The 22,819-nt window shown below is 40.8% G+C and overlaps 8 protein-coding genes across 8 annotated transcripts; 6 read left to right on the top strand and 2 right to left on the bottom strand.

The window, feature by feature from the left end:
• Positions 1–262: 262 nt before the first annotated feature.
• Positions 263–1,689, bottom strand: J056_001614 (RuvB-like helicase 2; the record flags this gene model as incomplete). The annotated part of the gene is made up of 2 exons (XM_009271242.1): positions 263–466; positions 517–1,689. The coding sequence occupies 2 exons, from the start codon at positions 1,687–1,689 to the stop codon at positions 263–265; spliced, it is 1,377 nt and encodes a 458-aa protein (XP_009269517.1).
• A 50-nt stretch (positions 1,690–1,739) lies between these two features.
• Positions 1,740–2,930, top strand: J056_001613 (Translation initiation factor eIF-2B subunit beta; the record flags this gene model as incomplete). Its single annotated transcript, XM_009271241.1, has 2 exons — positions 1,740–1,831; positions 1,877–2,930. 2 exons carry the CDS (start codon positions 1,740–1,742, stop codon positions 2,928–2,930), a joined length of 1,146 nt encoding a protein of 381 aa, XP_009269516.1.
• A 1,108-nt stretch (positions 2,931–4,038) lies between these two features.
• On the top strand, positions 4,039–6,933 carry J056_001612 (uncharacterized protein; the record flags this gene model as incomplete). The annotated part of the gene is made up of 3 exons (XM_009271240.1): positions 4,039–5,512; positions 5,556–6,564; positions 6,615–6,933. The coding sequence occupies 3 exons, from the start codon at positions 4,039–4,041 to the stop codon at positions 6,931–6,933; spliced, it is 2,802 nt and encodes a 933-aa protein (XP_009269515.1).
• Positions 6,934–7,045: 112 nt separating this feature from the next.
• J056_001611 (uncharacterized protein) lies at positions 7,046–8,631 on the top strand (the record flags this gene model as incomplete). The annotated part of the gene is made up of 6 exons (XM_009271239.1): positions 7,046–7,171; positions 7,222–7,302; positions 7,551–7,764; positions 7,812–7,832; positions 7,882–7,923; positions 7,973–8,631. The coding sequence occupies 6 exons, from the start codon at positions 7,046–7,048 to the stop codon at positions 8,629–8,631; spliced, it is 1,143 nt and encodes a 380-aa protein (XP_009269514.1).
• Positions 8,632–9,336: 705 nt separating this feature from the next.
• J056_001610 (Solute carrier family 2, facilitated glucose transporter member 7) lies at positions 9,337–13,449 on the bottom strand (the record flags this gene model as incomplete). Its single annotated transcript, XM_009271238.1, has 5 exons — positions 9,337–10,304; positions 11,307–11,819; positions 11,871–12,216; positions 12,269–13,330; positions 13,378–13,449. 5 exons carry the CDS (start codon positions 13,447–13,449, stop codon positions 9,337–9,339), a joined length of 2,961 nt encoding a protein of 986 aa, XP_009269513.1.
• Positions 13,450–13,617: 168 nt separating this feature from the next.
• Positions 13,618–15,945, top strand: J056_001609 (Membrane primary amine oxidase; the record flags this gene model as incomplete). Its single annotated transcript, XM_009271237.1, has 4 exons — positions 13,618–14,241; positions 14,292–15,560; positions 15,606–15,803; positions 15,853–15,945. The coding sequence occupies 4 exons, from the start codon at positions 13,618–13,620 to the stop codon at positions 15,943–15,945; spliced, it is 2,184 nt and encodes a 727-aa protein (XP_009269512.1).
• Positions 15,946–16,225: 280 nt separating this feature from the next.
• Positions 16,226–20,696, top strand: J056_001608 (Putative dioxygenase; the record flags this gene model as incomplete). The annotated part of the gene is made up of 11 exons (XM_009271236.1): positions 16,226–16,339; positions 16,383–16,445; positions 16,488–16,646; positions 16,691–16,779; positions 16,822–17,422; positions 17,472–17,573; positions 17,777–17,827; positions 17,873–19,216; positions 19,262–19,375; positions 19,421–19,484; positions 19,531–20,696. 11 exons carry the CDS (start codon positions 16,226–16,228, stop codon positions 20,694–20,696), a joined length of 3,867 nt encoding a protein of 1,288 aa, XP_009269511.1.
• Positions 20,697–21,036: 340 nt separating this feature from the next.
• Positions 21,037–22,559, top strand: J056_001607 (Enolase; the record flags this gene model as incomplete). Its single annotated transcript, XM_009271235.1, has 5 exons — positions 21,037–21,051; positions 21,101–21,136; positions 21,182–21,242; positions 21,292–21,304; positions 21,350–22,559. The coding sequence occupies 5 exons, from the start codon at positions 21,037–21,039 to the stop codon at positions 22,557–22,559; spliced, it is 1,335 nt and encodes a 444-aa protein (XP_009269510.1).
• Between the last annotated feature and the right edge of the window lie 260 nt (positions 22,560–22,819).

Below are 22,819 nucleotides of genomic sequence, written 5' to 3'. Positions count from 1 at the left end.
ACGTCAATATCGAAGTCGTAACAATCATGAATAGCGAATAAGCATTTCCCTGTTTTTCGTTTAATCGAGCGTTGGTGAGGTGCTCAACAAGATGCTGTTCTACCATTTTCAACTATGTTGGTAGCCGCATGAATCTAAGCAAGCTGAACCAACAGATGTTTATCAATCGAGCTATTTTTAGACTCAATACATTGATCTTTACAATATTAGTATGATAAATAGTTGAATGATATATAAGATGGATTATGAAAGTCGAAAAATATCAGGTCATGTTCATAGGTTCACCATCACTGCTTTGATTGAACATTAACAATTGGCCTTGTTCACGAAGGAAGTCAACGCTTCGCTTGTCATTCATAAAGTAACTAAATGCCTTTTGAAGATCTTGAGGATGTACGACGTCGTCAATAGCTTTGCGGCGCTTCGCACATAGCTGTGCAGGTGCTATCAGGTTTAAGGCGTATCTCTAAAAGGATGTTAGCTTGTTATAAAGGAACACATATGATCCCGACTTACCAGACCGCAGTCAGCACCAATTCGTTCTAGTAAGGTCATAGCCTCTTCATTAAGTGTGACATCCTCCTCCTGTGCACGTAATTGTACAATCTTGAAAATTTCATCGCGCTCATATGGCTTTGTTGATATTATAAGTAATCTATCTAATAAATCTGCAGGGATTCCATGTGGACTTGTATACTTGGTACCTCTAATTCTAGCGTAACCGCGATTTGAAGCCATAATGACAAGTGGAGCTAATTCACTTTCTAGAGCTCTATTTAAATAAGAGAAGCATTCGATATCGAGCATATGTACTTCATCAATGAAAAGTACGCCTGGCACAATCGAAGCTTTACCTTCTTCACGCCATTCAGCAACTTTTGAATTAATCTGTTCACGTAATTCAGGTTTGATTTCACCAGTATCACCGCTAAATAAAGCCAGAAAACCTTGTGTCCTACTATTTATAACGTCAATTTCATGTAAAGAGACGGTATGCTCAACAAGATTGCGTTTCTGTAATTCACCTTCTGGGCACTGAACAAACTTGGTATCAGGACCTATAGCATCATAATCTCTTGACTTTGTAAAGGATCTACCTAATTTAGAGATTTTTCCGGAAGACTTGTCGATAGTGATAACATCACCAGATGAAACTCTTTGCTTATTCAGGGAATCGATCATTTTGTTGCCTAAATCATAAACGGTTTCCATATCAGTAGTCTTAATGGTTAATTTTCCAGTTTTAGTTGCACCAGTTAGAGATCTATCAATTTGAATTTCGACTATTTCGCCTTGAATGATTTCACTTTCTTCCTTTATACGCACGCCGATTGATCTTCTAAAAGCTTGAGTGAGAGCTTCAGTTTTGGACATTTCAAGAGAGAAAACTTCTGAGCCAGCTATTGAAGTGAAAGGAACATCAGTACCCAAAGATTGAGCCATAGCCATAGCGATAGCAGTTTTACCGCTAGAAGGAGGACCAGCGATAAGGATAGCTCTACCAGCGATTTTGAATTGTTGAACCATTTTAATAATGATCGCAGCCGCTTTACGAGCCTTGAGTTGACCAATCATACCCTGCGAAGAGGATATAGGATCGAGGTTATCATCCAAACCAAGACCTCTGATGTGAGAATGAGCACCGATTCTTTCTAACTTTGTAGGTAAATCATTTGATTGGGTTTGCATAATTTAAAATTTCCAGAATTTGGCGTTGAAAGTAGACGTCGACGAAGAAGATGGCTATCGAAATAAATGGGAATCAATTTAGAGGAAAATCTCGCACAACTTTGAGTCAGATAACTCAGCTATCTGATAAGTTGAGAAGAAGGTGGGTGCTGCGTTCCACTTGACACACAGTTAAGACCACCGATAGGAAGATAGTAGGCAGCAATCAAACAGCATTAGAGACTGCTTTATTGTTAAGACTTGTCGTTTCTAACGCGAAATTTAGCTCTATCGAAGAGTTATTAGCAATCGTCGAGGCTGTTGGTCAATCCCTTTTAGATTCACAGCCCAAAGAGTTGGCAATCATCAACGTGACTCGCAAGGTCCTTAAATTGATCAGAGAAGAATACCAGCAAGCACTTAGAGCTTCAAATCTAGATAGCTCAGAGCCTGCACTTCGATCGAGCTTCATGACACCAAAGTTATATGACGTTGGATTACCTAAAGATCAAATGAATGATAGTACAGCTCAATCTTCGTCATATCAATTTCAAAAAAGCAATTCAGATATCGACGACTTTAATAGAAAATCGACAACAGTCATGATACAAGCGATACAAGAAGTGATTGATGAAATAGAAACTACATATGAGCAGGTTTCTAAGAACGCGTCGAACCACATTAAGTCAACCGATGTAATTTTGACGATTGGAAAATCCAAAACGGCTGAATCGTTTATAAAATCAGCAGCAACAACCTCGGGTGGGCTAATGGTTTATGTTGCGGAAAATGCACCATTATTTAATGGGAAAGACATGGTCAAGTCGTTAGAGCAAGTTAAAGGTGTTAAAGTGATAATGATCAGTGATTCGACGATTTATTCATTAATGCCACGCATAACAAAAGTAGTAATTGGGACGCATGTGGTGTTATCAAATGGTGGAATTATAGCAGAGACGGGCACTTATTTAACCAGTGCGATTGCAGGGATGCATGCGACACCTGTAATATGTGTAACGGGTCAATTTAAGATAACATCAAATAAGGATAACAGGGAAAGCGGAGAATTCAGTTCAAGTGACTATGTGAACTCAGGCAAAATGATTAAGTATGATGATGGAAGGGTAGTTGATCGGGTAGATGTAGGCGTACCTTATTATGAGTACGTCAAACCGGAAATGATTACGGTCTTTATAACCAATGACGGGGAGTATCCACCGATGTTGATCCGTAGATTGATAGATGAAGAGATGAGTGACTAGAATTAATTACGAGGATTATTGAAGGGGTGGTGATAGATTGAAGATTAATAGGTTAAAAGATAAGAATTGTTCAACTTGATTGATGGAGTCATTATCTGAATCTGATGTGTCTGATGAGTCGGATGTGTTATATAAAAATTTTCTTGAATTTGATGTAAGTGATATTAGTGGTAAATGAGGATGATGAGAGATAGAATTGATAGAGTCTGATGATAAGCGCAAACTATGTGATGGTTGGAATAAAGAACCATCTAAAGTGAGATCTGATAAGTTGAAGAAAGATATATTACCCAGCTTGTCACCTGAAATTAGCCAGTTGTAATAGAGGTCAAAGTAGAAGTTTTGATTAGTATTCGAAGGTCTAGATAAGTAGTTTAAAGGAGCTGAAGGTGTGTTTATATCGTAGATGTATAAGTAGTCAAAATGTCGAAAGTTGATGATAATTAAACTCTCAGACAGCCACTTCAACTGGATAATGGATTGAGGAAGATCAGTCAGCAGCAAAACTAGGTCAAAATCTAAAGTGTAGATAGCTAGATTGTTTGATAAGTCACCGGATGCGACGTAAAGGCTGTTAAAGTCAATGGAAGAAATTATACCAGATTGAGACTGTTTGAGGTTAAAACATTCAAAATCGTTAGAGTTGTTTATGTTGAATTTGTAGATTGAAGATTTTGAAGAACAAAACAGAGAATCACCCAATTGAAACAAGTCGAACGGAGATAAGAAAGCATCGTTCTTTATTAAATTGTAACTGGAGTGTATTGCGCCATTCAAGCCATTCAATAATTGCAAAGGTTTGTCCCTCGTAGATAAGAAAATAGGTAATTGGTCCGTGTAGTAGAAGTTAATTGAGTGAATAAAGAAATTGATAATTGGAGTGGAAGATTTGAGCTTATTGGTCAGCTCTATACGATGATTAAGTAGCTCAAAAATATTCAAAGAATGGTCATCATCCTGTGTGACTAGATATCTGCCACTTGGAGACCTTTGCTTGGTTAAGATAACAAAATCAAACAAATTCAAACGCACCAAACAATTCTCCTCAAGACGAAATTCAGTTTTTTACAATCAAACAAATCAAAATTCATCTCAAATCACTCCTCCAATGTTGCCGCTGAGGAGAGCACTGGGGAATCATTTTAGGTTAAAATTAAAATCTAATTTCAATCGCAGGCAGCTCCACTTTTGCTGCTCACATGTCAAGCATCACCAGCACCTCCTCAACGCCTCTTCAACCAAAACAATCATGTCAGAGTTTAGACTGCCAAAATCATTAAAGCCGATAAATTACGATTTAAAATTAAAATCTGATTTGGTTGATTGTAATTACGAAGGATTAGTGGATATTCAATTCCAAGTGAAGCAATCCACTGATTTGATTAGCTTGCACTCTCATAAGAACATAAAGATACACTACATCAATCTATACACCAATTCAATCAAACAGTCTCAATCTATAACCCCTGATCACTCATTTGATGAAAAGTTAGAGCGCTTGAACCTCTCCCTTCCCTTCAACTTGAATCAAGGTGATGACGTAACCCTGTCCATCTCTTTCAACTCCACCTTAGACGATAGCATGATGGGCTATTATAGATCTTCTTACAAGCAAGACGATAAGGATATCTACTATGCTCTCACTCAGCATGAACCAACCGCTGCTCGTAAATCTTTCCCCTGCCTTGATGAGCCTATCCTTAAAGCTACTTACGACATTTCTATCATTCACAGAAAAGACACGGTAGCTTTGTCAAATATGCCTCCAATTCACTCTTCACCAGCTACTTCTGACACTTTCAACTACTCGAAACACTCTGGATCCACTAACCCAGACGAGTGGGTCGTCACAAAGTTTGAAAAGACTCCCCTCATCTCTTCTTACCTCGTTGCTTGGGCCAACGGTCACTTCAAGCACCTCGAATCCTCCTACAAGTCCCCTATCTCTGGTAAAGTTAGACCTTTAAGAATCTACGCTACCCCAGACCTTATCAATCAAGCCAAACTTGGTTTAGATGCAAAGTCTCAAGTATTACCTCTCTATGAGAAAATTTTCGACATTGAATACCCATTACCAAAGTTAGACACTTTGGTTGCAAATGATTTCGACGCAGGTGCAATGGAGAACTGGGGTTTGATTACCGGTAGGACTTCGGTTTACCTTTATGATGATAAGTTGTCTGGTTTGGATGCTGAAAAGAGAGTCGTCGGTGTTCAATCACATGAAGTTTCACACCAATGGTTCGGTAATGTTGTTACTATGGCAGATTGGCACGGTCTTTGGTTAAACGAAGCTTTCGCGACCTTGGTCGGTGAAATTATCGTCATTGATAGAATCAGACCTGAATGGAAGGTCTACAGTGAATTTATCACTCAACACCTCCACAGAGCACTTGATTTGGATGCACTTAAATCATCTCACCCTATTCAAGTTCCTGTTAAAGATCCTGCTACGATCAACCAAATCTTCGACGCCATCTCTTACTCCAAGGGTGGTTCTGTCCTTCGCATGCTTTCAAACATGGTCGGTGAGGAAACCTTCTTGAAAGGGGTTTCAATCTATCTCAAGAAGCACCTTTATGGTGAGTTATTTTTCATCCACCAATTTACCCTCACACATCACAGGCAACGCTGAAACCCAAGACCTTTGGAACGGTATCGCTGAAGCAGCTGGAATCGACGTACAAGCTATCATGGATCCTTGGACACTCAAGCAAGGTTTCCCTGTCCTCACTGTCAACGAAAGTCAAAATGGTATTCAAGTTCGTCAAGACAGATTCTTGAGCACTGGTAAGCCGACTGCTGAAGAGAATGAAACTGAATGGCACGTTCCATTGTTCATTCGTCAAGGTGATCATATCGACAAAACTGTTGCATTGAACAAGCGTCAAGCCGAGTTTGCTTTATCCGACGTATCAAGCTCAAACTGGAAACTCAACGCGGAAACTGCTGGTGTTTACAGAGTCTTATATTCCCCTGAACGCTTAGCTAAGCTTGGCATTGAAGCGTCAAAGTCAGACTCGTCATTCTCACTCAATGACAGAATTGGTTTAGTGAACGACGCTTTCGTTTTAGCCAAGGCTGGTAATGGCCCAACATCTGGAGCTTTGGGTTTCATTAGTCAACTCAAGAACGAGAAGGAGTACCTTGTATGGTCATCAATGGCTACAAGCTTAGCTAACCTTTCTAGTGTCTGGTGTGAAGAAAGCTTATCAGTTAGAGAAAAGATTGACGCTCTCAGACGCAAATTATTTTCCCCACTTGTTAAACAAGTTGGATTTGACAATAAAGAGGGTGACTCTCCAGATGTTCTTCAATTAAGAGAATTGTCGATTGCATCTGCTGCTGCTGCTAATGATAAAGCTGTGGTTCAGGAAATAAAGAGACGCTTCCAACCATTACTTGAAAAGGACGACGACTCTCTCATTCCAAACGACTTGCTCAGGGTTATCTACGCACAAGCTGTCAAACACGGTGGTGAAGCTGAATGGAGCAAATGTCTCGAAATTGTTAAAAACCCTAACCCACCAACTCCAATGCACAAGATTGCTGCGATGTTGGCATTAGGGTCAACAAAGCATGAAGAACTCATTGAAAAGACCTTTGACTTTATTGAACACGGCTTCAAGAATCAGTGAGTGATGATGGAATATTTTATACACCAACTAACCACCTAATCAACAGAGACTTAATGTACCCATACGTAGCATTGCGCAACAACCCTATCTCACGTCGTAAATTATGGGAATACACAAAGGCTAACCTTAATAAGCTCGAGAAGAGATTGGAAGGTAATTTCTCACTTGGTAGACTAATTAGTTTCTCATTCGATGGTCTTGCTCAACCAAACGACGTTAACGAGGTTGAAGAGTTCTTTAAACACAGAGACACAAGCAAGTACTCTTCCTCGCTCAACCAAGGCCTCGATGCTGTCAAGGGTAACTCTCAATGGTTAGCCAGAGACAAGAAGGATGTTGAGCAGTGGTTAGAGAAGAATATCTAAGCTAATTAAGCATTGTTAAGCATTCTTAAATAACAATTAAAGATTCATTTACATTTCATTCATTAGAACTATTCCTACAGTGAGTGTCGTGTGCATCTCTTTAGATTCCGTCATGGGCTTAGGCGATAAGCAAGTGGGATGCAAAGGCTTAATGGAGGGTAACACAAGGGCAACTAAATTACTAGACGATAAATACAAGCAGGTAAAGGAATTTGACGAAAGCGAAGGATGGGAAGAGGTCTGTAGAAGCACGTGAAACGGATACGCATACGCTTACAAGAAATTTAGTTGGAAGAAGATATGGCAATAATAGACGCGTCATCTGCTTTGAAGGATTCTGCCATAGACTCGGATGATTTTCAGCTTATTGTGAGTCAATGGACTTCCTCTTAGTCACACCACCAACGAGTACAAAGGGCTTGGATACAGATACTCCAATATTTAGAGTGTCACACGAATTCTACAAGCTACAGCCAAGTCATACCATAAACTCAAATTTAGTTATCCAGAATACATCAACCTGTACAAATAGCATATTGAAGGCTACACCAATTAGTGTAAATAAGAAGCAAGATAAATAATAAATTCAATCGATGAGCGAATTAACAACTGCTGAGGGCTTTTTCTGCGGAGCCGCAGCTTCTTGCGGGGCAGTTACACTCTCAAATCCAATGGAAGTGGCAAAGACTAGATTACAGTTGCAGGGAGAATTGTCAAAGCAAGGCGTAAAGGTTTACAACAACGTTGGTGAAGTTTTCACGAAAACTTATAGGCATGAAGGTATCAGAGGTTTGCAAAGGGGATTGGGAACTTCTTATGTTTATCAAACAGGTCGGTATCTGTTATAATGAATTTTTGCATTCTCACACTCAATTCAGCCCTCAACGGATGTAGATTAGGTTGGTAACTGTCATTACGATGTGATATCATCTACTAAATCCCAACAAGGATTCTACGAGCCTGTCAGGAGACAGTTGAACTCATTAACGGGTGAGTACTTTTGTTATTGCATCTCCACACTCGCTCAAACTCAATACAGGTATACCTGCCGATAAGAATGTTACAACAACATCGGTTGGTGCGGGTATTGTTAGTGGAATGATGGGTGCGGCTAGTGGAAATCCATTTTATCTTATCAAAGCGCGCATGCAAGCGTACAGTCCAAGTTTACCAGTTGGAACTCAGCATCATTATAGACACGGCTATGATGCACTCAAATCAGTTATACGGGTAGAAGGTATATCAGGATTAATTAGAGGTATGGATGCAGCAATCTTAAGAACATGCATGGGTAGTTCCGTCCAACTACCAACGTACATTGCTGCCAAAACATACTTCTCATCTAATGGTATATTTGAACCAACCTCCTTAGCCAACTTTATATTCTCGTCAAGTATTTCAGGCGCTTGCGTTTGTTTGATGATGCAGCCGCCTGATGTTGCGCTCACAAGAATGTACAATCAGCCTACACAGAAAATGGAGAATGGAAAGTCAGTTGGACAGTTCTACAAGAACCCAATAGACTGTCTCTACAAGACGGTGAAAGCTGAAGGTGTAACTGGGTTGTACAAGGGAACAAGTGCTCAGTTTTTACGTATTGCTCCACATACAGTCTGTTGTTTAGTCTTCAATGATTTAGTTTGCGGTTGGTACTCTGGCTTCAAGAAGTCTTATGTTAGCACCTCCACCTCTTCATAGAATTTTAGAGTTTGTCTTAGATTCATTCATTTCCCTTGAACATTCCTTGATTTGTATGAGCTGTTTTGATATTTGTGAATTTTAAGATGTAAGCATAATTAATACTGGACTATCGTTGCAACCTGTTCAACTACACCTCCTCAAGACTGTGTAAGTTGATAGCAGCGTGACAAGTAACGAAGGGACCTTGAACCAAGAAGTTTCAGTCAGTGCTATCAAGTAAGCTTGATGTCTATACTCCTTCACTTGGCCTCTCTAACCTCAACTACCAAGACTAAGCAGATGAACACCAGCGTGCAATTCAACGAGGAGGACAAGCGGGATCCGATCTACACAGATAACCAGCAGAAAAATAACAGAGAGTTATTTGTAATTAGATCAACGCTGTCGTTATTCTTAGGTGGAGTGGCAGGAGTACTTGGCTTGATCAACTTGAGCGGGCTTATCTTCTTTTTGGTGCTAGGACCACTGCTACCACTATTATTGATAACACTGAAAACAAGATCATTGAATTATAAAGCATACTTTCAAGGAGGCTTATCAGAGATTATAATACCAACGAGCGATAATCTCTTTAGTTACATACTAGCATGGACAATGGCATATGGATTGGTTCACTGTGAGTATATCAAATCTAAGATATAAGAAAATATTTTAATCGGGCTTGTCGTTCAGTGTATGAGTAGAAGTAGCATCATCAACGACTCAAATGTCACAGATATATCCAACTGGATTGACATAACCACCCAAGTACAGCTTGTCCTTGACTCTGAAAGCTGTTGTAACAGATGATACATTCGATCCATCATCTTCTAAAACTAACTCAGCTCTCCATCTGTAGTACTTGTTGCCAGGAACAGGTTCTTCAGAGTACAATTTTCTGACCTGCTCATCGCTTATTTCCATCCTGAAAAGACGATAGATCTGGACTGCTGATTTATGTATATGAGGGTTTTTCATACTTTTCAGTGTATCAAATACTTTTGGGAACGCGACGACGTAGACCTCGTTGGTAACTGGATCGAATGAGACATTATCGATTGGTGAGCCAATGTGGAATTGTTGTTCTTGAATCAATGTGTCGTCTGATTGCCTTTGCATGATTAAAGGTTTACCTTCATTTTGGAGGTTGAGTACGAAATGATCTTGATCGATTCTAGCAATACCATTGAGTGATGTATATGTACCAACTGGTTTGCATTCACCTGAGGCATTACAGTGACCAAGTGTTGAAGTAGCGAAGTTTGTAGCAAGAAGTGCAAGATCGACATATTCTCTCCAAACTCTTGTTGGTTTATCGTTAGTGAAGTAAATACCACCTTTTCCATCAGCAGCGACAGCGTTGAGTGAGTACATGACGTTTTGATCACTGAAAGTTTTCAAGTGAGTAAGTTGATTTGATGAACTAGTCTTGTAAACTTCAACAGTTTCAATAGTAGGTGATTTTGTATCACCGCTAACATTTCTAGCGTGATTAACCATAAAAATATCAGCAGAACCATCTGAGTTGTCAACAAGATCAATACCGTGATTGCCAAGACCACCTTGAGGTAACTTATCCATAACCAATTTAGTGAATATTCCAGAATCTAAATTATATTTTGCAATATAATCTTCATTGGTCTGTTCATTATAAACCGCGTGACCGGGCCCCCAGAGTAACCTAGATTCCACTGGAGCGCAACTGAGGTATAAATCATTAGCAGATTGATGATAACGGATATCTGAATATAATTTTTAAGCAACGTTCCTGTAAAAAAAAGCTTAGAAATTACCTTCGCAGCCTTCAAACTCGGGGATCGGTTTACAAGAGTCCGAATTGCGGTTTGTGATGGATTTATTGCGAATACCGAAATGTTGAAGCTGAGGACTGATGAATATCTGATAAGTATGGAAGATGAGCCCAATTAAGGGCATTATAATTGCGATGTTCATTCCTATAGCTTTGAGTGATGAACGTACGACTGAGAGAGTGTTTGAATAACTGAATTAAATAAATATTTTATGCCTTAAATACCTCTTTAATCCTCTCAAACTTGAACCATCATTGCTCTACTCAAATGTCCTCGTATCCACCTGCTAGTCTCAATTCTTATCAATCTGGAAACATCCCTCAGCCTTTCTATGGCGACGTCCAGGAAACAGAAAACCTTGAAGCTGGTCAAGCTGTTGGCGCATGGGATACAAAGTTAGGCTGGAGACTTGACGTTGAAGCTGCATCTGCATATTCGTTAGGTCCAATTAGTGGTGTGTATTAGCGTAAAATATACAATTCCCCTCATTGACCTATAACCACCCAGCCCTTTTGATTCTTGTCGTTGAGACTACCTCGGATTACGTACGATGTGAGATTATTGTTTTGCTATCAATTAACTCATTAACATATACAGACCACGCTTATCAATCTGCTTTACTTTCAGTTATTCTATCCCTTATACACTTACTCCTACTCATTCTACGCTTTCCTTCTTTCTTCAAGTGGTGCGCTATCGCTCTCGACTTATTCGCACTCGGCAATTGCGCTTTAAAGGCTTATAGAGATGCCCAAAGTCTTGAAAGGTATCCACTCCCTTACATTGGTGAAATAGCTAATCGTTGGGTTGGTGAGGAATAATGAATGATAGGCTCAAGTTGTATGTATTTCTAGTATTAAAATAAACACAACGCTGTCTTACGTCCTTTGTCTCCTTGTCCGCCAATTTCTCCCTTGAACCTCTCATATATGCTTTTCAAATTGAGTAGATCGAATAGCTGAGTTTTGGTCTCTGGTACATCAAACAATGTCCGCTGCTTATCATCTGTATAACTAGAATCAAGTAATATCAAACTTAGGTACTTTGTATTCAATGTGCCATCCTCTATAAGTGATTTTGCTCGATTTGGTGTTGCGACTGCGATAACAGTCTGATTCGACTGCAAGAAATCCTTCTGCTCATGCAGTTTTATATGCTTAGCAAATAACTTGGCAATTGGAATGTCCTTTGATGGATTGAGCTGTTTGAGTGAACGAACAACATCAGCGCAACGAATCGCAGATGAGCATATAACAAGCAATCTCGGACTACCCTTCTGCTTGTTTGGCTTACTAAGCGAATCCTTCAAATTGCTAAACTGTGTGCTTATAAAGTCTGTAATAGTATCCTTATTCCTAGGAAGACTGTATTCGTGTGTAGCATCAATCGCTGTCTCTAATTTTCATCCAAGGTTAGTCGGTTTATAGGCTATTTAGAATAGCTCACCTGGAATAACCCTCTCCTCGATCTCAATATCGGATAATTTGCCATAAACAGACTTAAGCTGATCTTTTAAAAAGTCGTATTGACTCGACTGCGCAGATTTCGCTACTTGAGGCACTTGACTGGACCAATGCTTGGTCTTTTTAGTCTTCTTCTTCTTCTGCTGGGGCTGCTCTACATCATCCCTCACTCTCTTCTGCCCAGTAGCTAGCTGTAGCGATTCCTCATTATCATCACCAGCAGCGAACTCCTCATCTACGAAGCTGCCTTCATTTTCAGACTCAATGTTATCAAAGTTATAATCTAAGCCATCGTTCAGGTCGTCACCATAAGACATTAAGAGCAACTGCTACAATAATATTCAGTGTAAAGAATATTGCAAAAATTATATTCTTGTTCACCACACCAACCAATATCGAAAACCCTGCTGACATTATCATGTTTGTTATCCAGTTCACACTCAACCCAATGCTTGATAACGAATTTTTTGTTTCTTCTGTGGAGAGCTGCCCGAGAATATCAAATGGTAGTGGTCCCAATCCGATCGAGTAGCTGGCTATGTAGACGTATATTACTATACTCGTCACCATGTAATTACGCTCTAGAGACAATGATAGTATCCCCAGTGATACAATTGCACCAAAATAGCTTACGTTAAATAATGACCTCTTGCTGAGCATATTTAGTATGAGTAACGTGAGAAATGTCATGAAAAAATTCACCAATGTTATCAGCATGCTGATTAGGTCACTGTTAAAGATCATTTTGGAGTAGAATAGTATGATGTTTATAGCAGCGAACTGCTGAGATGCAAGTAATACGACTGCTTTAATGAGCTTTGGTCTCATTTCCCTGTCTTTTAAGACATCAAGCATTGATAATTGAGGCACAACTTCATCATTCTCCTCGTAATCCTCTGTTGGCAACGGAGAGTATCTTCTGTGTAGAAGCAATTGGATACCTGATATCAGTCCTGCAATCATCGGCATAAGACGCCAGTATGTCGGCTTGGCAAGGGCCAAACTTAACGCTTGAGAGACGGTGAGACCAGTGACAATCGAGATTTGTGTGAGCAGTCCTAGGTAGCTGTCCTCGCTGTCCTTCATCCTCTCGAGCTCAATTGGAACGGCAACGATTGCAACGCCCGCGCTGATTCCAGAGAGCAGCCTGCCAACGAAGAGAAGGGATGCAAATGGGGTAATTGCGATGATTACTTGACCAATCAAGCTAAAATATCCGCTGAATGCTACGCGGGAAAGGTTTGTCCAGCCCACACGATTGCCCAGATAAGGTGAAATCACCAAGCTACCGACCAAACCGCCTGCAGCAAAGAAAGGACCAACTGCAAATGAGTAGCTTGTGTCTGAAATATTCAAGCATTCTAATCTATTACGCGTAACATCCCCAGTTTGACATATAGCTGCGTTTTGCACACTACCAATCGAAGAGACCGACCAGCCATACTAGAATTATTCGTTATCCTAGAAATAGCAATTTAAATAGATCGCACCAGAAAACATGCCAACGACAGAAATCCCAGTGTGCGTATATCTCGGCTCCTGTTGTTTGATGAGAAGATCATGACGGCAAAAGATATAAATCAATATGTCAAACCCAATCAAAAATTCAATTTTTTTCACACAATTTCTACTGCTTTGTCACAGGAATGCAGATTTCAAACACGTAGACTAAATTCCCAGCGTTTGAATATCCTAACGAAGAATGAACATTTTGTTGAGAAACGCTGAGGATGAAATCTGTGGCTTTGGTTATACTTGGCTGCATCTCGCTTTCACTTTCTTACAATCCACCATTCTCAACATTCGAGGAGACGAAGAATGTCAAGGAAAACCCTTTCAATCAACTCACATCAGAAGAGTTCAATCAAGCATATGAATTTATCTATGACAAATTCAATCTCACCAGTTTGGAAGATGCTGGCCCTGCTGATAACTACGTCGAACTCCTCACACTCAACTCACCAAAGAAATATGAAACATTAGAATACTTGAACTTCAACGGTTCCAAACCAGATAGATATGCTAAAGCTATCATTGTACACGGTTCGGAAAGCGACCCTTCCATCAGGTCATACACCGTTGGCCCACTTAATCAAGACAACGTCCAGGTACACTCAACCAACACTCCACCTATCCCTCACAATAGCCGCAGAACCAAGGCACACAAGGATAAAATGTTAGAGAAGGTTTTCGTGTATTATGCTCTCGCCCCAATTTCAGCGATAATTGAAGACTTGCTTGGCAAGCCATGGAGCTTGGAAGAGTACATGTACTTAGATGAGCGCCTCAACCTTGACAGCGATAAGCGTCTGAGATGGTTAGAGCTTTCACAAACCCCAGAAGATTCTGCCTTCGTAAGTGACAACAAATATTCACACAAAAAGTTATACTGACAAGGACTTAGTGGGGTGGCTTCACTGGATTCCACATTTTAATAGATATCTCTGGTCAAAAGTTCTCTGAATGGAGTGTTTTAAAGATCGTGTACGGCGATAAAGTGTGGAGAAGCTTGAAATCTTTCGCAGAAGACTATGAGAAAGGCGAAGTTGCGAATTTCATCCCTCAATTCACCGAAAAAGATTTAGCACACTGGTCACGACGTCGCCCTGATGTACCAGTCAGAGATCTCGAGGAACGTCCTGCGCCTATCAGTTTGTCAAAACAGGGGCTCAGATACAGGCTTGATGATAAGCAGAACCACGTTTCATGGCTCAATTGGGACTTTTTTTTCGCTCACAACCCAGAGACTGGTGTTAGCATCCACGACTTGCGCTTTAATAGTGTTAGAATAGCGTACGAAATTAGTCTACAAGAAGCAGTATCTCATTACTCAGCAAATACTCCTACAAATGCAAATTCTTTTCTCCTTGATAGAGGTATCGGGTTGGGTGAGAAGCTCACTCCTCTTCTCAAAGGCTATGACTGTGCCGACGAAGCCACATATTTAGCAACGCACTATTGGAATGGTACACATGATGTTACAACTCCCAACTCTATTTGCATCTTCGAGATGCCTCTTCTCCAGCCAATTTCTAGGCATTATGGAGTGAACGACGCCTCTTCTAACAAAGCCTCAAAACTGGTCATCAGAAGCATAAGCACACCTGGAAACTATGATTATATGATAGACTATGCACTCATGCCGGACGGTACAATTGAAGCATCAGCATCAGCCTCCGGCTATCTTCTTCAGACACACAGCTCGAGGGGTGGCGATAAGTTTGGCACTCAAGTCTCTGATACAACCTTCGGAAACATTCACGACCACGTTATCCTATTCAAATTCGACTTGGACATTCTCGGTGAGAGCAACACCTTGGTGGAAAAGTCCATAGACGTACAAAATACAAAATTCTTTTGGCAAGATGAGGATGAAGATGCTTATGAGTCCAAGGTGATCAACACATCTAACATAGAACAAGAGAAAGGTATGAATTGGTCAAACAACTACGATCACTGGCTGCTCCTTTCGAACCTGGATAAGAAAACTCAGTATGGCTATAATCCAGCCTATCGTATAATGCCATCAACTCCCGTTATCCATGATACGCCAGACACACAGTCACGTATGAAGCGGAATGCTGTGTTCAGTAGACAGCACGTCTACGTGACCAAATACAACGAGGATGAAGAGAGTGCTAGCTCGATGTATAACATGAACCTACCAAACAATGTGAGTTGACTGTATGGGCTCCAAATCATTGCTAATATGATGAAGCCACCTGTCGATTTCAATACATTCTTAAATGATGAGAATATCGTACAAGAAGACTTAGTTCTTTGGGCAAATGTTGGAATGCATCATCTTCCAAGGGCAAGCGATGTTCCAAGCACGCTATTCTTGGAGACCAAATCAGGCATCATGCTGTCACCTTTCAACTACGGCAACGAGGAGCTTTCTAGGGACTTGACTAATGTGAGCGGATTGGCTTTGATTTTATACACATTCTGAATTTGATACACAGGCAATATATGCATCTATAGATAAAGTTACGGATAAAGTTACTTCTTTTGAAGTCTATAATGGCGAGGAAAGCTGTGTTATAGATCCATTCTGATTTCATGGAACTCTTTTGTAAAGTTTCTTTGTGGGTTTCATGTATTTACATTATTGCATTCCTAAAGAACTTCTGCAATGACCTAATAAGGCATGCGAATAGCTGAATATGAATAAAATCTAGCATAAAATCACATGAACGTATCTTAGCGGAGATAAACGACTGCTAAAAGCGATATATCGGGCTAACTTGATAGCATTTCAGAGTCCTATCTCCGCGCTATCTTATCATAGAGTATATGACGCGTATGAATCACAGTAACTCTTTCGATTAGACAACCATGAAGTCAACGCTATTCTCAGAAGACAGCGAATTTGGTTGTATTTTATCCGACTGCGATCCTTCTTGTCTTAGCGCGGCAGAGTTCGAGGAGGTGAACAAACTTTTGCACCAAGTGAGCTTCCACTCCACTATATGCTTTAATTTACACTTGACAGCACAGCATCATACTGTTCAAAGACGTTGACTTAACGCCTGAAAAGCAAGATGAGCTGACTAGAGTAAGCTTTCGTCATCATCGGTGCTTATCTGACTCTTGACAGCTCTTTGACCCAGAAGCTAAAACATATGGCCATGGTAACAACAAGACAGAAGGTGCAAGCAAATCAATCTTGCACCCTGACCTCAAGACAATTCCTCGTGTTCCAACTGTACAGGTTATCGGCAATGGCACCGTCTATGACCATGAGGGTCTTTCGGAGGTGAGAATTTTCAGTTTGTCTTACTACCAATCAACAATCTACAGGCTAAGCTCAAGCATCCTCATCACAAAACATTTCACAAAACAAAGGTTAGCGACGAGGATGATGAGAAAGGCTTCACGCGTTTCTATCGGTGGGTCATAATCTAGCAATCACACAAGCTAATGTCTCTTAGTTGGCACATAGATGCAGCTCTTTACGATCTCGATCCTCCAAAAGTAACAACACTTTACGCGATCAGAATACCTAAAGGACCAAAACAGACTCTCAGATACGACGATGGCTCAGAAGAAACCCTCCAAGTATCACTGGGATCTACAGCATTTGTCAGTGGAAATAAAATGTTTCGAATTTTACCAGACAACCACAAGTCCTTGGCTGTTCGTACACAAGTTGTATATGCGCCACATCCTTATGTATGGATGTCAAAGGCTAAAGCGCGCCCAAATGCTCTCGGCTTGGAGACAGAAGGATTAGAACTGACGGTTGAGGAGCTACCACCCGTTGATGACACCAAGATCAAGACATATCCAGTACTTTGGAAGAACAAAGTCACTGGCGACTTATATTTCCAAGTACATCCAAGTGCAATAGCAGAGTTAAAGATCAAGCCAATTTCATCCGCCGATAAGAAGACGAGCGACAGCTTATACCCAGATGGTGCACATATAACCAAATTGAGTGAGGTAAGGGATGTTATATACGCAATGCAGCGGCCTGGAATTAAGCCTGAACACGTATATACACATGATTGGGAAGAGAAGGATCTAGTTTTGGTGAGTGGCTTTGGCGTACATAAAGTAGCTGCTAGCTAACAAATCCAAGTTCCACAATCGCCAAGTGCTTCATAGCGTCACCGGCGCTCTAAAAGACGACACGATACGAATTCATCATCAATGCAACCTTGCGGCTAGCGGCAAAGAACCGGTAATTGGGCCAACAGAACACGACGTAAAGAAATTTGAATGAAATATAAAATCTTGAATACATTTAACTTTTTGAATCATTGCGCTTTGATTTTTGCTGGCTGGCGACCACGACGAAACACTATGGAATCAATAAAAGTGGTAGAAAACCCGTTGAAAAGGAGTAAAACACTTTATACCCTGTACTACAAGACACCTACACAGTCACTGACGCTTACAAGATCGCACGCTGCCATTCGCAGCTTAGACGAGACTGTAAGGAGGGAAATTAGTGGCTGCTTGTACCTAACACATTGACAGCTACGCGAGAATCTTCAAGACTTAGAGATACCCGCATTACCGCCTTCAAATCAGCCGAACAGCAGGCGCAGATCATTTCTAAACACAATAACAAGATTTGCATCAAATCCAACAACTCCTTCAAAGCCAAAGGCTTCTATTCAGCCTCCTCTAAGCCCTCCTCCAAATGTTTCTAGCTCCCCGGCCAACGAACCTCTGTCGCATTACCTCACGCAGCTAGCAAATGACGAGCAAATATGCAGTACAATAGCATGGAAGCGCTTTACTAGAGTTAGGCAAGACGACCTACAGTCAAATCGCATTGATAGAAGAAGCCAGGGTATAAATCCAGCTTCAGCGATTATTCCATCGATCAAGGAAGAGCAACCAGAGCAGCCTTTGGATGAGAAGTCCGATTCAAAGGATTTCGCTTCTATACTCAGTCAGCTTGATAAAGCTCTTGACAACACAAATTTCGATAAGAGCCTAGACGCGCAAGCAAAAGATGAGACACTCAATGAGAAACCAGTAGATTCTGATGAAGTTATCAAGTCCGCTTCCTTCAACCAAAGCCTAGCAAAATCTCATGAACTATTTCAATCTGAACCTAATCTCCAATCACTGCAGAACGATACAAACGAAACGACTACGCGCAAGGTCGTTCGTAAGAAGCATCGCAAGGTTAAGATTGAAGATTTTGAAATGAAGAGAGTTTTAGGCAAAGGCTGCGCAGGTAAAGTTCTTTTGGTCAGACACAAAACCAACGGTGGATACTTTGCGATGAAGGCCATTCACAAAAGACATGTTTTGGCACACCAAGAGTTGCTACATACCCTCACTGAACAAACAGTCTTAAAGCGTATGACTAGAGATGTTTTAAATCCTTTCATCGTTCAATTGCACTACTCATTTCATGATGAGAGTGACTTATTCCTTGCCATGGACTTCCATCCGGGAGGTGACTTAGCTACTCAACTGTCTAGATGGGGCCGTCTAGGTCGTGACAGAGCAAGATTCTATGCTGCTGAGATTGTTGAAGGTGTTGAAGGTCTTCACGCTGCTGGTGTCATCTATCGCGATCTAAAACCTGAAAATATTTTGATCGCAGCTGATGGACATATTATATTGACTGACTTTGGACTATCGAAACAATTTCCCAAACCTGAAGGCCCAATCATGGCTTTACCGGAATGGATGACGACAGTCAGTTCAACAACGCCCAATGTCGATCCTAAAGATACCACTAGTAGCTTCTGCGGTACAGCTGAGTACTTAGCACCAGAGGTTATTCAAGGTTTATCCTATTCATATGAAGTTGACTGGTGGTCACTCGGAACCATGCTTTACGAAATGCTTGCTGGTATAGTACGTGGATGCAAACCAGCATCGCCCATACTGACAAGTTTCCAGACCCCATTTTGGGCTTCAAATCACTCAGATATGTATGTTCGTGTACTTCACGACGACTTAAATTTTGGCGATGAAAGATATATGGATCAAGATACCAAGTCTTTACTCAGAGGGGTAAGTTTAAGTTTTGCATTTTAGACAATTACTTACACACACCAGCTTCTCCAAAAGAACCCAGAATTACGTCTATGTGAACCACGTATTAAACGTCATCCATACTTTGGTGAGATAAGTCAATCACTTCAAATAAGTATTAATGAGCATGACAGGAATGCTCGATTGGAATCATATATCCGCGAAACGCTATATCCCACCTTACATACCACCAACTAACCCAGAAGATCATCTCGATACTCAAAACTTTGATGAGACATTCCTCGACATGGAGCCAATTATTGATGATGATGATTTAAATGCTAGCAACATAGACCCAGAGCGTGCTGCGATCGCGGACGAAGCTATTCGAGATGCTGACGCCAACAATGAAGATCTCTTTGACAAGTACAGTTACAGGCGTCTAAACGAGGATGGTCATTCTGTCATGTATGAAGAGGAGCATGATGATGTCTTTAATGAAAATGAGAAAACTGGAGATGAAGCTGAGGTGGTCGAAAAATTGGAGAAAGTTACAAGTGTCGATAATGTGAACAAAGATACAACCGAGGATGCCATTATCAACCAGCGATTTGAGACAGAGCTGCATAAGGAACCAAAATCACTATCAAAAGTACCACCGTCAATGTCTGACAACGTAGAGGAAAGTGAATCAATTGTCACACATCATCCAAATGGTTTGAGAAAGCGCAGACGTGAGAAATCAGGTGTGCTAGCATTTGATAGACCAATGCTTGTTAGCTCGTCTTCAAGCTCATCTATTGCAGACGATGAAGACGCAACAGATGACAACGACGATGATGAATGGGACTTAGTAGAATCAGATACACCAATGGCACCGAATGGACGCAGAATAAATCCATCAACACTGTTTGCTAGAGGAGTTACAGATAAATACAAGCTGATATTACGTCGTCAAAATTCAACAATCAATAATTCGAATAGACAAGTTAAAATACCAGTGCAAACACACGAAGATGCATCATCAGCAACGACAGATACAGATTCGCCACCATCAACTCGAAGGGAGTCAACACCGCCTGCTAAAAAGACAGTGGGTGAAGCGATTTCAAGTACATTAAACCTTCGGAAGAAAAGAGGAATATTGTCTAAGTCGAGACCAACGTCGCCAAACAAAAATCAATCGCTACGGCCAAAACAAAGTCGTATGCCAGCAACACCAAAGAAAGAAAAGGCTATATCGGATGGTGAATATCAGTCAAGTGTGAATACAGAAAATGATGAGAATGTTGATAAAACATTGAAATCACCAACCAGGGAACGTAAGGACTTATTCTCTTTATTCAGATCTTCAAATTAGCTCTGTACAGACACTCATTAAAATACCTTTTCAAGATGAGTACATATACCGCCAAACATTCATACATGTTATTTTTCTTTAAAAATGAAATTAATTTGAATTTAAGGATTGCGCAAGTATCGCTTAAGAATCACATCAACTCCATCTGCGCAAAAGAGATACCGCCGGATTGTTTCCCTCATGACTGAGATAACTTAATGTCGACGAAGGCGGATAAAGAGGTTGTATGGTATAGTTATGCTGGCTATTTGGAACATGAGCAAGCAAAATTTTGATTACCAAATTCAAGTAGATTGATTCGTAGGTGTTTCTTTTTTCGACACAACCAGGATCTATTAAAATGGCAATTGAAAAAGTAAGAAAGCTGTAAGATACGTATAAACATAGCTTACAGAATATCTCAGGTATATGCACGTCAAGTCTTCGACTCAAGAGGCGGTGTAAGTCGAGCACAAAGACATGCACTCAGTCTAATAGACAAATAGCCAACCGTTGAAGTTGTTATCACTGCTGGTGGCAAACAGGCTACTGCTATTGTCCCATCCGGTACGTTTTTTATTTGTTGATTAGAATTTCTTGGCTTACACATATAAAGGTGCTTCAACTGGGTTAGTGGGAAGCGTTGAAGCAGCGAATTACTAACGCCTATTCAGTGTTTACGAAGCCAATGAACTCCGTGATGGCGGTGATGCTTACAACGGAAAGGGTGTAACCAAGGCAGTTAGCAACGTCAACGACATTATTGCCCCAGAGCTTGTAAAGGCAAACATTGACGCAGCCAACCAAAATCAAGTTGATGAATTTCTTCTTAAGCTTGATGGTACTCAAAACAAGAACAAGCTCGGTGCTAACGCCATCCTCGGTGTTTCAATGGCTGCTGCATCAGCTGCTGCTCTTGAGAAGGGTGTTCCACTTTACAAGCACCTCGCTACACTCACTGGTGTTAAGGCTCCATTCGTTCTCCCAACTCCAGCATTCAACGTTATCAACGGTGGATCACACGCTGGTAACGCTCTTGCTTTCCAAGAGTTCATGATACTCCCAACTGGCGCTAGCTCATTCACTGAAGCAATGAGAATTGGCTCAGAAGCATACCAATCACTTAAGAAGGTTATCAAGGCTAAATACGGTATTGATGCTACCAACGTTGGTGATGAAGGTGGATTCGCACCAAATGTTAATGGTGCTGATGAAGCACTTGACTTGCTCGTTACTGCTATTGACAAAGCAGGTTACACTGGTAAGGTTTCAATTGCACTTGATGTTGCTTCATCAGAATTCTACAAGGAGGGCAAATATGACTTGGATTTCAAGAACGACAACTCAGACAAGTCTAAATGGTTATCAGGTAAGGAACTTGCAGACCTTTACCTTGGATACGTACAGAAATACCCAATTGTTTCAATTGAAGATCCATTTGACCAAGATGACTGGGAAGCATGGTCACACTTTACTCAAAACTCACCAATTCAAATTGTTGGAGATGATTTAACAGTTACAAACCCACTTCGTATCAAGACAGCAGTAGAAAAGAAGGCATGTAACGGATTACTCCTTAAGGTAAACCAAATTGGTACCGTTTCAGAGTCAATTGAAGCAGCACAACTCTCACAAAGCTCTGGATGGGGTGTAATGGTTTCACACCGTTCAGGTGAAACCGAAGACACATTCATTGCAGACCTTGTTGTTGCACTTCAAACAGGACAAATCAAGTCAGGTGCACCATGTCGTACAGAGCGTCTTGCCAAGTACAACCGTTTACTCAGAATCGAAGATGAGATTGCTCAAGAGAGTGGAAAGGTTGTTTACGGTGGTGAAGATGGATTAGCACGTGGAACAACAGCACCAAAGCTTAACGCTTAAGAACTAATGTAATTGAGACAAATAGCATTTATAATTGAAATTTACTTCTGAAATGATTTCCAATTCCGCTTAAGTTCGTTGTAAAGATCTTGTGAGAGGTGATGAGCAGGCTTTGGAAGACCAGAAGCGGGGCAATGTACTAAGCTTTGCTTGTCCTTTAAACCTTTATTCGCAGAGCGCATGGATTTTCTCGAGTGAGATACTTTCTTCTTGCTGGATGGGAATTGAGTGGGTAGTAGCATGCGTGCTGGGTAATACTC

The sequence above is a fragment of the Wallemia ichthyophaga genome, assembly GCF_000400465.1.
Source record: "Wallemia ichthyophaga EXF-994 unplaced genomic scaffold scaffold16, whole genome shotgun sequence".
In the NCBI taxonomy this organism is placed as follows: domain Eukaryota; kingdom Fungi; phylum Basidiomycota; class Wallemiomycetes; order Wallemiales; family Wallemiaceae; genus Wallemia; species Wallemia ichthyophaga.
This window is presented reverse-complemented; position numbering and strand designations above follow the sequence as displayed.